Here is a 17,053-nt window from a genome sequence, read left to right on the forward strand (position 1 = left end):
AATATACAATGATGGATTTGAGGACCTACCCCTCGATAGACCTTGCCCTCTCTTCAATGGATAAAAAGTTGCTTCAGGTTGGCAGATCTTCATTTTACTTACATTTTACCTACTTATTTTTATGGGAGAATTATATGAATGAATGTATCTTGCATTTCCGCTGAATATTTACAGAGCTGATTTTCATATAATATAATGTATCTCGTGTGCTAATAAATGACTTGCTGCCTTAACCCTGAATTACAGGTGCAGAGGCACACCGTACCTGAACTGGGAATGCTCCTCCGTCCTTTCACTGTTTTCACTTCTGTAACACGAGGATCCTTCATTCCAGACTCACATTCCCGTTCTGACCTCAAAGCAACGCCAGGTTTGTGTGCGGGAAATTCTGTCAATTGAAAAGAAAGCAAACGCAAATTTACTTTGCTCAGTCCCTGTATAAAAGTGCATGCACTGTAAGAATGTCAGATGGGTCGGTCTGTCCCAGTATTTACACAAATAACTATTTAAATAGCAGTTTTTCTTTTCTTTTATATACAGAGTGTTAGAGCGCTTTACATAACGTACACATTATCCATTCAAAATAAATCACGTAAGTGTGCAAATCAATGTACAAGATGTGTTACATGGGACAGTCAGGGTTACAAGGTGTAGGAGTCAAATGCCCTTCATAGCTCACTGTGGTCTACTACAAGGAATAACATTTATTAACTTCAAGTAAAAATAGGATCTCTGCGTTCAAAGCAGCAATCCACTTACCTATCTACATAAAATAAAAATCTGTGATCTGTATGCTACATGATGTGCTTTACAAGAGTCACCTTTTTAAAAAAAAAATGTATTGCATTTTCAGTTACCATATGTTAGAACATACAGACATCAGAGCACTATTGCATAGTTACGTGGTACATTTATGCTCACAACATTGTGTAAGATGCACACCCAATGTGTGTTACGAGATCATGAATAACAAACCCAAAGATGGTAGCAACTAAATAGAAGTTCAACAATCCCCAAACGCCCTGTTCCACCACCGCCCCCACCTCTCCCCCAAGAACATTGGGTGATTAGGTTTTGCAGGAGACAACTTAATCTTCTATAATACTTTGATTCAAATTTGGGACTACACAACACATAGATCACTCCAACAAATGAGTTCACCTCCAAAGTTTTCTCACCATTATTATTATTCCCTGAGATTTACTGGGCACCTCTGCAGCAGATTCCTTAGCCCCATAAAATATTTTAAAATACAGAATTTGCAACCAATTAAGCAGAACAGATCTACTACCATGCTTTTCTTTTTTGCTAATTTCTTTATTGCAGGGTTTTAAGAAATGTATTAGTTGAGGCCCAGATTTTGTATCAGGATGCACCACTTTTTTGGCACAACCCCAACTCCAAATCTCATTTGTTAAGTATCATAAAGCACTTAAATGTATATATGATACACCTGATAAACATATGTGTGAGATCTTAGAATCGGATGTCATTTCTTGTGATGCCACTTCCTGTGATGCAATGTGGAATGTCATGCGTCGTGACGTCATGTGCTGTGATGTCCTGCGTCATGATGTCACTTGCATACTGCTTAAGTTGGTCACTCCCCCCCACCTTTTTATAGGACATGTGCCCTGCTGGCCACCCATACACAACCTGAAGACTAAAGGACCTCAGAAAAGCCCCTAGAAGCTCTAGGTTGACACACTAAACTCTTTATAAATGCAATGAATTTGGAGTATATTATGGGTGAATAGGACACAGCAAACTTGTGCATAATTGTCCAAAGCAAAACTATTTGAGATGTGTATTTAAAATCCACACTGACCTAAAACTAGGAGGGACCACAGTAGACAAGAAAAAGCTAGCTTTCGGGGCGTGGCTAAGCACGCAATGGCAGCAGTCGCACTCAGGTAGAGCTCCGAGCCGAGCTCCCCTTCCCTGGGCCAATTCTCCGCACACTTTCCCTGAAGCAGGCTGAAAAAGCGAGCGGAACACTACAGCGATGGCACCTGCCTGCTGGGCGACTTTGGTGCAGAGGAATTGATCTGAACTGCACCGGCCCTTCTCGAAGACCTCCTGCGGGATCGGCTGACGCAATCACGCGAGGCCGCGGCCCTGGCCTGACCACTAGGCCTACACATGCGGCCTATGAACTGATACGCACAAGCCCTCCTGCCTACCTGCGACAAGACCTGGAGCCCTCTTGTCTTTCTATGCCGAGAACTGCAACTGTGCCTGGGCACTCCAGGGGATTCGCTGGAGATCCGGACCTGTGTGGGACGGCGGCTTCTCCCTCCTGAACTACTTGATGCTCCGGTGGGGGCCCGGAGTCAAAGTCAAAGTCAAAGTCAAATAATTTATATAGCGCGCTACATACCCAAAGGGTCTCAAGGCGCTTGAAGAAGGGAGGGGAATTATTTGTCGAATATCCAGGTTTTAAGTTGCTTTCTGAATGCTAGGTGGTTCTGAGTGAGGCGAAGGTGAGTGGGAAGTGAGTTCCAGGTTTTAGCTGCCAGGTAGGAGAAGGATCTTCCTCCCATGGTGGTTTTATTGATGCGAGGTACAGTAGCAAAGGCTTGGTTGGAGGATCATAGCTGGCGGGAGGGGGTGTAGAAGGAAAGTCGTGTTTTGATGCATTCGGGTCCAAGTTCGTAAAGTGCTTTGTGTGCGTGGGTTAGGAGGCGGAATGTAATCCTCTTATTGACGGGGAGCCAGTGGAGGTTTTTCAGGTGACCGGAGATGTGGTCTTTGCGCGGGATGTCTAGTATGAGTCTGGCTGAAGCGTTCTGGATGCGTTGGAGTTTTTTCTGGAGTTTTGCGGTGGTACCGGCGTATAGGGTGTTCCCGTAGTCCAGGCGGCTCGTGACCAGTGCGTGGGTGACCGTTTTTCTAGTTTCGGTTGGGATCCACCAAAATGTTTTTTTGAGCATGCGAAGAATGTTGAAGCAAGATGATGAAACGGCGTTGACTTGTCTGTTCATTGAGAGTGAGGAGTCCAGGATGACGCCCAGGTTCCGTGCGTTGTCCGTCGGGATGGGTGCTTTTCCAAGGGCCTCTGGCCACCAAGAGTCGTCCCAGGCGGAGGGGGAGGTACCTAGGATAAGGACTTCTGTTTTATCTGAGTTCAGTTTCAGACGGCTTTGCTTCATCCACTCGGCTACTTCTTTCATTCCTTCATGTAGGTTGGTTTTGGCGGTGTTCAGGTCGTTGGTGAGTGAGAGGATCAGTTGAGTGTCATCAGCGTAGGAGATGATGTTGAGATTGTGTTGGCGTGCGATGGTCGCGAGGGGGCTCATGTATACGTTGAAGAGGGTGGGGCTAAGTGAAGATCCTTGTGGCACGCCGCAAATGACTTCAGTGGCCTCTGATTTGAATGGTGGAAGGCGGACTCTCTGAGTTCTTCCTGTAAGGAACGAGGTGATCCATTCCAGTGCTTTTCCTTGGATTCCGATGTTTCTGAGGCGTTGTAGCAGGGTGCTATGACAGACTGTGTCGAAGGCTGCGGAGAGGTCGAGGAGGATGAGGGCGACTGTGTCTCCATTGTCCAGTAGAGTTCGAATGTCGTCTGTTGCTGCGATGAGTGCGGTCTCAGTGCTGTGTTTGGCTCGGAAGCCGGACTGTGAAGAGTCGAGGGATTTGTTGGTTTCGAGGAAGGTGGCGAGCTGGTTGTTGATAGCTTTCTCGATGACTTTGGCCGGGAATGGAAGGAGCGATGTGGGGCGGTAGTTTTTGAGTTCGGTGGGGTCAGCTGTGGGTTTTTTCAGAAGGGCGCTGAGTTCTGCGTGTTTCCAGCTTTCTGTGAAGGTGGCGGAGTTGAGGGAGCAGTTGATGACGTCTCTGAGGTGCGGTGCTATGATGGAGTCTGCTTTGTTGAAGATGTGGTGAGGGCAAGGGTCTGTGGGGGATCCTGAGTGGATGGAGTTCATCAGGCGGATGGTGTCCTCAGTGGAGATTGGGTTCCAGTCGTTGAGGATGTTCAAGGGGGGTGAAGGTACGGCAGACGGTTGGGTGGGTTGGTCTCCGGGTTGGTTGTCGAAGCTGTTGTGGATGTCTGCGATTTTGTCGTGGAAGAACGAAGCTAGGGAGTCGCAAAGGGCTTGAGAGGGGGTGATGTCGTTGGAGTTGGCTGATGGGTTGGTAAATTCTTTGATGATGTTGAATAATTCCTTGCTGTTGTGGGCGTTGTTATCTAGTCGGTCTTTGAATGTGGCTTTCTTGGCAGACCGGATTAGTTGGTGGTGAATGCGGGAAGCGTTTTTGAAGGCGTCCTTGGTGCTGGTGTTCGGGTCTTTTTTCCATGCCTTCTCGAGGGAGCGGCAGAGTTTCTTAGATTTCTTAAGATCATCGTTGAACCAGGGGGCGTTTTTTCTGGCTAGTTTGATGTGGCGTTTTTTCAACGGTGCTAGGATGTCGGCGCTGTTGGTTAGCCAATGAGTGAGGTTAATGGCTGCTTGGTTGGCGTTCGATGAGTGGGCAGGGGGGTTTTGAAGAAGCGATGAGGAGATCTGGTCGGTGGTGATTTTGTTCCAGTTTCTTCGCAGAGTAGGTTGAGGATGGTTGTGGGTTGTGGTCTTATTGTAGATGAAGTGAACGCAGCTGTGGTCCGTCCAATACTGTGCGTCGCGGCTGGGGACGCCGCGACCCCCTGGGGGAGTACGCTCATCACCTCCGTAGGATTGGGGCACCAGGAGAGGAGGCCTGCCCCCCGAGGCCGCCGGATCATCGCCGGTGCGAGGCGAGGCCCCGCGCTGCACACCTCGCCTTGCATTACGGGCTACGCATTTAGCGCTGTCCCCCGCCCAGCCCACCCTGCCGGACGCTCTGAGGGCTCATCAGACTGCTCTATGCCTGGCGCACCCCCTCCTCACTCGCAAGTGAAGCTTGAGTGACCGGAGATCCTTGCTGGGTGGCAGGACTGGGCGCCGCGGCCTACGCAAAGTGGCGCCAGAGGCCTCCCGGAGCCATCACCTGGGAGTAAGACAGGCGCTCGCGAACCTTGGCAAACTGGAGCGCTCCCTGGCCTCGGCCCTCGCATGACTCCCCTGCGACCTGCCTACCTGGGGAAGCTGGAAAGATAGTGTCCCACTGGACTTCAGCGGGGGATCGGGGCTGCCGAGGGCGCGACGACCAGTGGGACGTGGCCCTCGTATTGGTGGGGGTGACGAGGCCCTGCGTAGACTGAGAAGACCTGCGAAGCCAGCAGCACTACCAACGGCTGCCTGTTCCTCCACGGTCAGCCGCGGAGCCGCGATGCTGTGACCACGGGCCCTCGGATCCTCCCGAGACCCCCCCCACGGACCTTACGCCAGCAGCGGCTACTCTGCAATTTGTTTGACTACGAGCCTCCTGCTGACCGCTACTGCTGTCCATACCATGACGAGGGCGAGAACTGGCACTTGCTGGTCACGCTGACACGCCTGCCTGGTCCGATAGCCTGTAGCGCCAGTTGTCGCCTGCCTACGCGGCAACACCCTGCTGACTGAGCTGGGAACGCTGACTACCCTGAGTCAGAACTCCAAGCTTAAGATAATATGGCCTACCAGTTCTTGCACAGGACCAGAGATGCTTGTACCCAAATCCCCCTAAGCAATGCTAGAAGATCTATACTCAGAACCTCCTTTCATTACCTCAGGGGACGAGGGAATTGGATAAAATAATAAACAGAGAAGAGAAGAGACTGGTCCAGAGTTGGCTCCTTAAGTCTGCTACTTGCTGTCGCTGACTGCTTTCAATGGATGTTGGAAGACAAGACACCATTACAATCCTATTCTCCCTAATTCTAATCTAAAACTGATACTGCTGTTCTATCTCACCCACCCTTGTGCTCCTGGACATTAGCTTCTCTTCTATCTTATTTTTGTAGTGTTGTTCTCCTCTAGTAAATGTCACTATTTAAAAGAAAATGAATGTATTAGTTTCTTCAGTAGACTGACTACATACTTCTATGTATATTGTTTATAGGGTAAGTGCACTTACTTCACTAACTAGAAGAGTATTCTTTTAACTGGATTCTGTAATTCTCTTGTAGACCAGAGTGCTGTTCTTCCTTTTAACTTCTAAACCTTCTCTAATTTGTACAGTCTTTTTCAGGATTAAAGAGTTCCCGACAGCGTTAACAGTTCCAGGTGAGTATTTATATATTTACATTGTACATTTAACTTTTGCAAGGCTTGGTTTCTCTGTACACACTTTAACCTTTTATCTCTGTTCTGTCTATAGGTAATTCGAGGGTAAGTCAGCAATTTTTACACTATCAAGCGCATTGTATTTCCTTATCTAAGTGCACTTAGCTCGAGTTCTTTTCTTCCTGTCTTCGACTTGCGTGCGTAGCTCTCTCAGCTCTCTCGCTCTCCTCCAACTCGATGTGAGCTCTCTCAGTTCTCCTCAAACTCGTCGTGTCTCCTGGGGGACCACGAGGTTGGACAGAGTGCTCGCTGCTATGGAACGCCTGGAAGAATCGCTCCAGTTGACCCGGACCTCATTGGAAACTAAAATAGACAGTGTCGCAATCGACCTCACCCATCTGAGGGAAGATCATAAAAAACTGGCAGATCGCACCAAAGTCCTGGAGGGAACGGTGACGGACCTTGAGTCCCGAGTCAGTCAGACAGACAAACATGTGCAAGACCTCCTGAACAGGGTTGAATTTTTAGAAGACCGTGCTGAGGATGCGGAAGGACGGGCACGGAGAAACAACATCAGACTCGTGGGAATACCGGAAAAATGGGAGGGAAACGATCCCGCCCGCCACGAGGACTGGCTGAGAACCCTACTACCGGAGGGCACACCATCGCCCTACTTTGTGGTGGAAAGGGCACACCGAGTGCCAACGAGACCACTTTCCACAGGCTCCAACCCGAGACCGCTGCTCCTCCGGATCTTGAATTACCGCGACTGGGATTCCGTTCTGCGGAAAGCCAGAAGACTTGGAGAAATTCGCATAGATAACGCCACAGTGATGTTCTTCCCAGATTACACAGTCCAGGTGCAACGCCAAAGACATTCCTTCCTTGAGGTGAAACGACCACTCCGCACTGCGGGTCTCAAATATTCCCTCCTTTCCCCTGCAAAGCTGAGGGTGGTGGCACGGGATAAAACCTATTTCTTCACTAGCCCTGAAGAAGCAGACGCCTGGCTTGATGGCGGCACTGACAAGGCACCCAGGCAGCCGCAGGGCTCGGTGGCGAGAGCACGAGCACGCGGACCGCGGCGACGCCGTAGTAACAGAGCACCTCAGACTCAACGCCCGGAGGAGGCGACACGCCACTCCCCACCCGCGGAACAGGTTATCCAGGAGCAGCAGGATGCACTCCGCAAAGTCACCGAAATTAGCAGCTCCCCAACATCAAGCGCCACGCCGGACGCCAGGCCACAGCCGTTTCCGAGCGATGATGAAGCCATCTATGGGATACCGGATTCTCAGCTTTCCGCAGACCTGCCGGATGTCACACCACAGACAGCGGACCTGCTCAACTGAGAACACGTGTGGAGCCCCGACGGAGCTCGCCAGAACGACGCTGTCCTGGCTGCGGCCTGGACGGACACTGCTGCGCCGCTGGACCTTGGCGATGTCTGAGGCGACACCCTCGCCTCCGGGAGAGACGGCGGGGACGGGAAACAGTGAGTATCACCCTGGCCGCCCGCACACTATCACATTGCTGTAGTGGGAGGTACTCCCTGCACCTCCTCTGTCCATCGACCTTTACCGATGGGTGACTAGCCACGCACATGGCTTGTTTCTGAATGGCTGGCTAGGTCGAGACTTCTGCATAGCAGGTCAAGCCAATTTCACCCAATAAACTTTGGCTACGAGATGCCTAAACTGTGAGGCCCAGGGGAGGATGGTGACCTCCCTCTTTGTCCAAGTTGCTGTACTGCTGAGACTGTGCCTAACACGTAACACTCCCTAGACTTGAAAGGTTATTCCTCTCGATCCAGAGTTTGGATGGTGGCATGTTTGGCTACTGCCCTTTTGGCATTTACTGTTGGTTTACCCCCTTCTGGTCAATTTTGTTATTTAATCCCTGTCCCTTTTGTGTTTTCCCAGGATATGATATTCGTGTCAATGGAGAAGTCAATGGAGATGACTAAGTGTGGGCGGTGGGGCTGTGCAGCGGGTCCGAGGTCAGCTAATGAAATGGGGAGGGAGGGGGATTGCCTGAATTGTTACTATGACTGCAATACAAATTTGTACCTGGAACATTAGAGGCATGCACACGCCATCACGTCGCTATCAAATATTCTCCTACCTCAAACGCCACCGGGTTCAAATTGCGCTCTTGCAGGAGAAACACTTAAACAAGGCGGAAGTGCTAGCACTACGCCGTTGATGGAGGGGGCAACTATACGCCACAGAATACTCCTCATATGCCCTTGGGGCGCTGCTATGGATGAGACCGGGCACTCCCTTTGCAATGACGCACTCTCACACCGACCTGGAGGGCAGGTTTGTGCTTGTACATGGCCGGCTAGACGGGCAACCCGTGGTCCTGACATCCCTGTACTCTCCCAATACAGACCAGAGTTTTTTTTTTTTGCACACCTATCGGAGAAATTGGTGCCCTGGCATGGGGTCCCCTGGATACTCGGGGCGATTACAATTGCATACTGGACGCAACACTAGACCGTTCTGCTCCACCCCGGCCCGGCGCACCGACCTGCGGCGCCATGAAGGCGCTCATTCATTGAGCAACACAGTGGGACCTACAAGACGCCGGGCGCACTCGCAACCCAACTACTAAAGTGTACTTCTACTACTCAGGCGCACGATCTGCATGTGCGCCTGGACAGATACATGGTGTCATCGGAACTATTACCCCTCATCACAGACACACAGTACATGGGCCGAACACACTCGGACCACAACCCCGCATACACCAGACATAGCATGGGAAAGCCCACACCCGCCCATTCCTACTTGGCGATTACAGCCCGCCCTATTACTAGACGCCCCTTTCCGAGACTCCTTGCAAGCCTGTGTAGCGCAATACTTTGCGGACAACTCTGGCACAGCGTCCTCCCCACAGATCGAATGGGACGCCTTCAAGGTCGTGATTAGGGGGCACTGCCTGGGCACACAGGGACACATGCAGAAAAGATTAGAGGAAGATTTGCAGCGTGCGGAGACTGACCTGCTCCAACGAGACCAGGAGGCGATGACAGGGGCCGACGGGCCGCTACTTACGGCTCGCGAGGAGCATACACGGCTGCTGGAACGGCTCTGTCACCTTAACTATGCAGCTCACTAGGCGCGCACGCACCATCTTAGTGATAAACCCGGGAAACTACTGGCTTGGCTTGTAAAGCAGGAAGATCGCACTACGCCTGTATCTGCCATTCATACGGCTGAAGAAGGGGTAGTGTACACACAGAGTAAAATACACCAAGCTTTTGTACAACACTACCAGGTTTTATACCAGTCTCAACTGAGAGCCTCTACTGAAGCTATCGCAGACTATCTTTCGGATATACAACTGCCACTCCTCAAAGCTATGCAGCAGTGAGACCTAGAGGCGCCACTCACGTCGGAGGACATGCGCGAAGCCATTTTTGCACTTTCTAATGGCAAATCGCCTGGCCCGGATGGGCTGCAAGCCGAATTTTTTAAGACGTGCTCATACATTCTAAGTCCTGAGCTACTTAAAGTATATGCTGCTGCAATCGACGACTCGGCGCTTCCCGCCACGCTTAATGAGGCCACTCTCGTCTCGCTCCTAAAACCCGGCAGGGACGACACAAATATGGGCTCTTACAGATCTCTCGCTCTGTTAAATACCGATTATAAAATCTTCACTTCTGTTCTGGCTCGGCGCCTGGCCACCGTAGTCTCCACCCTTATCCATCATGACCAAAATGGCTTTGTGCCCGCACGAAGCACCTCTTACAATATCCGCCGCCTCTTCAGGGTACAGGAAAATGCCACACTACACTGGCCAAGATCGGGGTGTCTAGTGCTGGACCTTGAGAAAGCCTTTGACTCCGTGGAGTGGCCCTACCTCAGAGCAGTGCTGGAGAAATTCAACCTGGGAGACGCATACGTTGACATGGTTGGATTGCTATACCAGAGACCCAATGTACGAGGGCGAATGAGCAGACTGCTTTCGGATACAGTGGACGTGCGAAGAGGAACTAGACAGGGCTGCCCCCTGTCGCCACTCCTTTTTTCCTTGGCCATAGAACCCCTTGTGGCGATATTGCGAACGCGAGGAGCGGACTGGGGGATCCCAATGACGGATGGCTTACATGTGGTCTCGCTTTATGCGGATGACCTGCTTCTACATGTGCGCGACCTCACCTGTGTGCCGTTCTTATTATCGGATATATTCCAGACTTTTGAGGAAATGTTGGGACTAAGGGTCAATTGGGCCAAGTCCGGCGTATACTCGTTCAGCCCTGACACACAGGAGTGCGACGTTCGCATCGGTGGCGAGAGGCTCGCCTGGTATCCCATTACGTTCAAATATCTCGGGATACACATCTACAGAGACCCGTCAGACATAATGGAGGGAAACCTGATGCATGCAATCTCTTCGTTGCGCGCACAGATGGCCTTCTGGAAGACACTACCGCTAAATGTGCCTAGCCGGATAGCGCTATCTAAAATGATAGTATTGCCAAGGCTGTTATACCACTTTGCCAATATTCTGCTATATGTCCCTGCCCGAGTGTTCCGCGACTTAGACACTATGATCCGGAATGTAATTTGGAACGCTGGACGACCACGCTTTGCGCTGACAAAGCTCTACTCGCCCACTGAGGCCGGAGCGTTGGCAGTCCCCAATTTAGAACTATGTTATCTGGCAGCACAGCAGAAATGGGTGTCGTGCTGGCTAGGTGGCACAAATCTAGACGACACCGCCACTGACGTCACCGTGTGGACCCACGGACAAATATGCGCATTGTTTTACCCCCTGACCAAAGGGGCCGCTTGTTACCATTACATGTGGCGGTGGCTCGCAAGTGCTTCCTGCGTAGCCTGAAACTGACCCGAGAGGTAAAGCCTTATGCTCCCACGCTCCCCCTGCTGGGCACCCCCAGGCAGGGTGGAATGGTGACACCAACCATGCTGGAGAACTGGACGGCGGCTGGTGTGGAAACCATAGGCGATCTTTATGCAGATGGAACCATGCTCCCTTTTGGAGACCTAGCAGGGAGCACAGGCTTACCGACCGGACAATTCCTCCTACACGCATCGATATTGCGTACATACACGGAATCCTGGGGTGATATACATGAGGAATTACCAATGCATCATCTCATACAGTACCTGCATGTCATGGGCAGTGGCTCTCATATTATACACTGGCTAGCACAGGCCCTTCTCGTGCACACACAACGAACCACAGCCATTGCGAGATAAGTGGGCGGCTTCCAGAGAGAGGGGATGGACAGACAAGGAGTGGACAATGGTATTAGCCAGCCCCGTAAATGTCCCACGTAATTCCTGTTTCAAAATAATACAGTTTTATATATTGCATCAGGCGTATCTGTCACCAGATAAGATTAATAGGTATTTCACGACTGCCACCGCTAGCTGCCCCCGATGCACTCTGGCTGGGGCAGACATCTTGCATATGCTCTGGAATTGCCCCACTCTTGCTACATATTGGAATGAGGTGACAACCCTTCTGACGCAAAGTGCTGGTGCAGGCCTACCCCATACATGGGAGGCATGCATCCTGGGGTTGTATAAAAATGTAAATGTAAATGTTGTATACTTGTAAAGCGGACAGCTGCCCGCACCGCGGGCGTCCCGGCGCTGTATACCGCTGGGGAACCCGTCCTGGCTTTCCCTGTGAGATGGTCCCTTACTGGGCACCCCCAAGGTGAGACCAGGCATCCCCTGCGTTGAAGGGGCCGTTGTGAAGATTAAGCAAGCTACTGCCCAGAGTTGCAGAGTGGAGCCCAAGGTTAGAGTAGGTGCCGAGGCGAGAATTATCAGGCCTGCTGACATTTTGACCCAAGAACCTGCCTCGTTGGGAATCGAACCCTGGTCCCGGGCCGATCTCAGCTTCTGGGTCTGCCGCCTCTAACCATTGAGCCACACTTCTCCACCCGCCTCTAACCATTGAGCCACACTTCTCCAAGGAGGACCAAATTAAATAAAGTACCAGCCAGATTCTGGGACCTAGGGCTCATTACTGCCAAACGCATGCTCACCAAACACTAGAAGAAGGGTGAACCTCCACTCACTAAATATTGGTGCATTTCCTTCACTAACTGGGCGAGAGCTGAAAGCACCACACTATACCGAGAGGAAACAGCAGGTCTGAGGAAGTTTCCAATTGCACAACTCTGGGACGATACCCTGAGCTCCTTCCAACAGGCAAGCTTGGCTAGGGGGCTCACTTAGGCGATGGCACACTAGAAGGGGCGCACACCTGTGGGATGCGGTAATGCTACACAGATAGGCCTTGCTGTTCCCCTGGAAGCTGCGAGCTCCAGGAGCTGACACCATGGCGCCTCCTGGTTGGTGGTAACTCAACCTCCCCTGTCCATTGAGCGATGATTACAACGCACTCCTGCCACACTGGCCGCGGGCCCGGGCACTCGCCTGCACAGCTGTACACTGACACACCTTACGAGACTGTACTCCCAACGACACGTCCTATCCTCCCCCCATTTTTTCTTCCCGCCCCGCTCGGCGACCACTTAGTGGCACCTGAGACCCTACCTTTTTTCACGGTTTTGCCCTATTTGGCCCTTTGTCCCCGATGGGGACTTGTTTGGAAGTTACTGTGGCAGATTCAACTGCCATACCTGTTGAACTATTGAATATGTTGACTTGGAGGACTGAACACATCCGATATTCGATACTCCTGATTACACGCCACATCTGGCGCTACCACGCGCTGTCAATCAGAAGTGGGGTAAACACGTAGTGGAGCCACAAGTACATGCCACCTCCTACTGTACTTCACCCCGCAACACCTTGGGGTTGCATTGCCCTACATACAGAGTGTCATTACATACATTGCAGCCACATTACCTATCAATGTTGCCCTAGCCTCTCTGTTACACGAACTGGTACACATAGAAACTGTCTTGATGAGTGCTGCCATTGTAACACCTCATTGTGCCGCATTTTATTTTGTGCAAATGTATGCGAAATATTACCTATCATTTTATATTGGCATTGAATATCTGTGTATCAACCAACTGCTTACATAAACCAAAAAAATATATTCAAAAAAAAAACAAAAAAAAAAGAAAAGGCTAGCTTTCAACCTTTATCTTCCTTCTTTGTTGTTCTTTTTATGGTATCTGTTCAACCACAAGCCATGGGATGCTGATTGGTGAGGGCATTTTAGAGATAATTCCTTGCCTGACATCAACAATTGGGCACTCTTTTCCAGTTACATTTAGCAAATGACTGTATGTCCTCCTTTCTTAAACTATTCCTCTCCCTGGGACTCTGCATTTGTGGAAACAATGACTGAAGTGTCATTCCTGCATCTTCCGGTCAGTCAATCACTATCTGGGCAGGAAACGGCAGTCTGGAAATGGCCCCTTTTCAAACTTTCCCAATCTTCCGATTGGTGATGGGGATCAGAAACCGCAGGACCACTTCCCCATTAAGATGCATCAGTCCTATAAAGAGAAAGAAGGACCCCTTCAGGCACTTTGGCATCATTTCTGACCTCATAAAAATAGGAACTGAAACGATAAGGACAAGTCCTCAGCACCTCTCCTCCTCTGTCTCCTGCAAATCTCCTTACCAGACACGGCTAGGGAGATTTTAAAAAAATCAATTTTTGAACGCTTTTTAATGCCATTATATGACCACTCCCCGAGTTTTAAGTCACGCTGAGGTTATGGGTATATAACAAGAGAGAGAGCAAACAACGCCCATTCTTGCCTTCACTAGAAGATCATTCATCAAGGGCAGACATTTCTAATTAAAACCTGAGGACAAGACCCTGTGGCAGGTTGGTGCCGAGGTCTAACACGAGTAGGTTATAGTGCCTGCTGCACAATTGTTTTCAGTGGAGCTCTCATGAATTCAATGTTCTAATATTTGTAATCCATAGGCCCTCTACATTACACACCACGCACCTGGAAGTAATCTAGCAAATTACGCAACTAGAAGTTGACAAAGGACAACATTGCTAGTTTGCTTAATTGCACGAAGCAGGTGTGATATGCACAAGCAGCATCTGTCTATTCCGGTGTGTACCTCTGCAGGTGTGTGTTTGCAATGTTTAACTGCAGGTGGTGTCTCAGATTTGGCGAGTCTGGCTCACCTGGAGAAGGGTGAACGTGGGGTCGTGGCTGAAAGTCCTGGCAATCCGTGAGAGACAGCTCTTCGTTTTTTTCAGGCCTCAGGGCAAAGACAGTGTTGGCGATCAGGGGTCCTGCAGTTAAGGGTAAAAGGAAGACATACATCAGAAACACACCTACTGTCCTACAGAAAGTCACAAAAACACATTGGCAAGGAAGAAACTGGACCACGACAAATCTATCGACGTATTAACCCGAAACACAAGGACTGCTGATTCCAAGAAAAAAAATGGGCAAAAATCACTATGGCATTAAATCAGATAATCCTTCCGGTAAGAAATTATGGTTGTTTCAAGATTAGAGAAAGCCAATAAACTCCCAAACACGTGAGCCAGATAGCCAACACCGTCCACAGAGAGTTATGTTTACAACATCACTTTCAGCAATGACGTGTCCGAAGAATTTTCCAGCTGGTTGACAGCTGTTATTTTGTCATTTAGACCCAGATCACAGTATTTAAGTGAGTAAACTGAATATCACCTTTTCAGGCAGGGAGTTTTATGACTGAACTGAAGGCAGGTGTCAGCTGTAGAATAAGCTACATTTACAGAGGTTCGGAGACAGTGCAGCAGTGTCCAGTACAGAACAGCACGCTATATCATTGGCAGAGGGGGGGGAGAGGGGCAAAACACGAGCACATATATGACAGTGTTTTAGCATGTATGGAGGGACAGAGAAAGCACACCCAATAGGACAGAGATACACCATTGACAAAAGGAGAGAGTGAGCGGCAGTATAACGGTGGGCAGCAGGGCAGAGTTTTCATTTAAAGAAGGACAGAGGGGTACCAACGCTGAGTACACACCAGGAAGTGCATGATTTACATGGGGCGCAGGAGGAAGGAGAGGGTTGTAGCGCGGAGCCGACAGCTTAGGAGGAAGATTGGTTTAAATGGAGTATCGTTTGATATGAATTCATTATGGACCGGGTGGCGATGGGCCGATTTGGGTTGGGCAGGCCAAGGTGATGCCCCTTGCAGTTTTCTGTTGAGAAGGAGGAAGGAAAGTGGTGTAGCGCGGAGTAGGGGCATACATGAGAAGAGTCGAGCATAGCGTCAGCACGCATGCACTACAAGCTGAGAGTCAGACGAGTCCATGTGCTGCTCGGTGCCCGGAAATCTATCAGTACCCCTATCCCTACCATGCTATGCTATTACTTTAGGACAAAAACCGTACATCAAATTGACTTTCACCTATCCCCCATCAAGATGTAGAACCTGCTGAACTTACCTCCGACCGCAGAGACCTAGCTATCTGGCCGATGCCCGGTGGAGCTACCTGATAGCTATCGAGGAGATGGGTTGTGGACTTCCCCCTCGACCTTCACCTACCAAGCCGGACTTTGGACAGTCTTCACTTTGTCTCTCCGTCGTACCTCCCTCTCACCTCTTTACCCTAACCTTCTTCCCCTCTACGCTCCTTTTATCTCATCTTCTATGCTCTTGAAATGTTTTTCCATGGAGAACTAGCCATTTGGCCGATGCCCGGTGGAGCTACTGGATAGCTATAGAGGAGATGGGCTGTGGACTTCCCCCTCGGCCCTCACCTACCCAGCCGGACTTTGGGCAGATATTCCCTTTGTCTCTCTGTCGTATCTCCCTCCTACCCCTTTTACCCTACCGCTTTCCCTTCCTTCTCTCCATTTTCTAGTCTTCTATGCTCCTTGAATGTTTTTGTCTGTGACAAATGAACGTGGAGACCTAGTTTTCTGGCCGACGCCCGGTGGAGCTACCTGATAGCTAAAGAGGAGATGGGCTGTGGACTTTCCCCCTCGGCTGTCACCTACCCAGCTGGACGTTGGGCAGATTTTCCTGAGTCTCTTTGTCATATGCTCCCTCCTACTCCTTTACCCTACCCCATTACCCCCCCCAACTCTCCATTTATTTCGTCCTCTATGTTCTTTAAATGTTTTCCCATTGAGACCTAGCTAATTGGCCAATGCCCGGTGGAGCTACCAGATTGCTATAAAGGAGATGGGTTTTAGGACTTCCCCCTTGATCTTCACCTACCCAGCCGGACTTTGGTCAGTCTTTCGTTAGTCTCTCCGCCTTATCTCCCTCCTACCCCTTTACCCTTACCCCCTTCCCCTCTACATTTTCACTTATTTCGTCTTCTATGCTCCTCTAATGTTTGTCTGGCAACTGATGTAAATTGTAACTGATGTAATTTTGTGAAACCTCATGTAAAGCACTCTGATACCTCCGGGTCTAGCCAGCGTTATATAAAACTCTTAAAATAAATAAATAAATAAAACCCTGAAGGCATAGATCCATTTACTCCTGTGCACTATTACCTCACGGTCATGTAATATCAAGAAGCCTAAGTCTCCTGCAAGAGGTGGGGAATGGGCGGATCAAGGCATGTTTGTCTTGACACTTTGAGAAAGACCACAAACTGCTTCCTGGCACTTGTCCACTCTGGAAATGGACTGAAATGTATACCAGTCAAGTCTTAGAGTAAATCCCTTTCGAGGGTGAGAAGGGTGCATAAAACAGCCACACTTTCTGATGGGGTTTCCCCTCCTTAGAGAACCATGTTTTCCTTATAAAGTAAATATATATATATATATATATATATATATATATATATATATATATATATATATATATATATATATATATATATATATATATATATATACATACATACATATATACTAGCAGCAGCAGCCGTCCCGACATTGTCCGGGTATGAAATAGAATGTGTGTATTCAGATACGGTCATTCGCGTGGTCCCCCGCTTGAGGCCCAGCTGCAGCCCTGGTTCAGGTT

The 17,053-nt window shown here is 49.8% G+C and overlaps 1 protein-coding gene across 1 annotated transcript in view; it reads right to left on the reverse strand.

Moving 5' to 3' along the window:
• The window catches only part of LOC147750558 (uncharacterized), a 169,357-nt gene that overhangs the window by 66,046 nt on the left and 86,258 nt on the right, over positions 1 to 17,053 (reverse strand). Inside the window, exons 3-4 of the mRNA XM_086966893.1 lie at positions 14,247 to 14,357; positions 266 to 388 (exon numbers count right to left, since the gene is read on the reverse strand). Of these exons, the coding sequence (XP_086823019.1) occupies positions 266 to 388; positions 14,247 to 14,357 (234 nt within the window). The remainder of the gene's footprint in view (positions 1 to 265; positions 389 to 14,246; positions 14,358 to 17,053) is intronic.

The sequence above is a fragment of the Lissotriton vulgaris genome, chromosome 1_1, assembly GCF_964263255.1.
Source record: "Lissotriton vulgaris chromosome 1_1, aLisVul1.2, whole genome shotgun sequence".
In the NCBI taxonomy this organism is placed as follows: Eukaryota; Metazoa; Chordata; class Amphibia; order Caudata; family Salamandridae; genus Lissotriton; species Lissotriton vulgaris.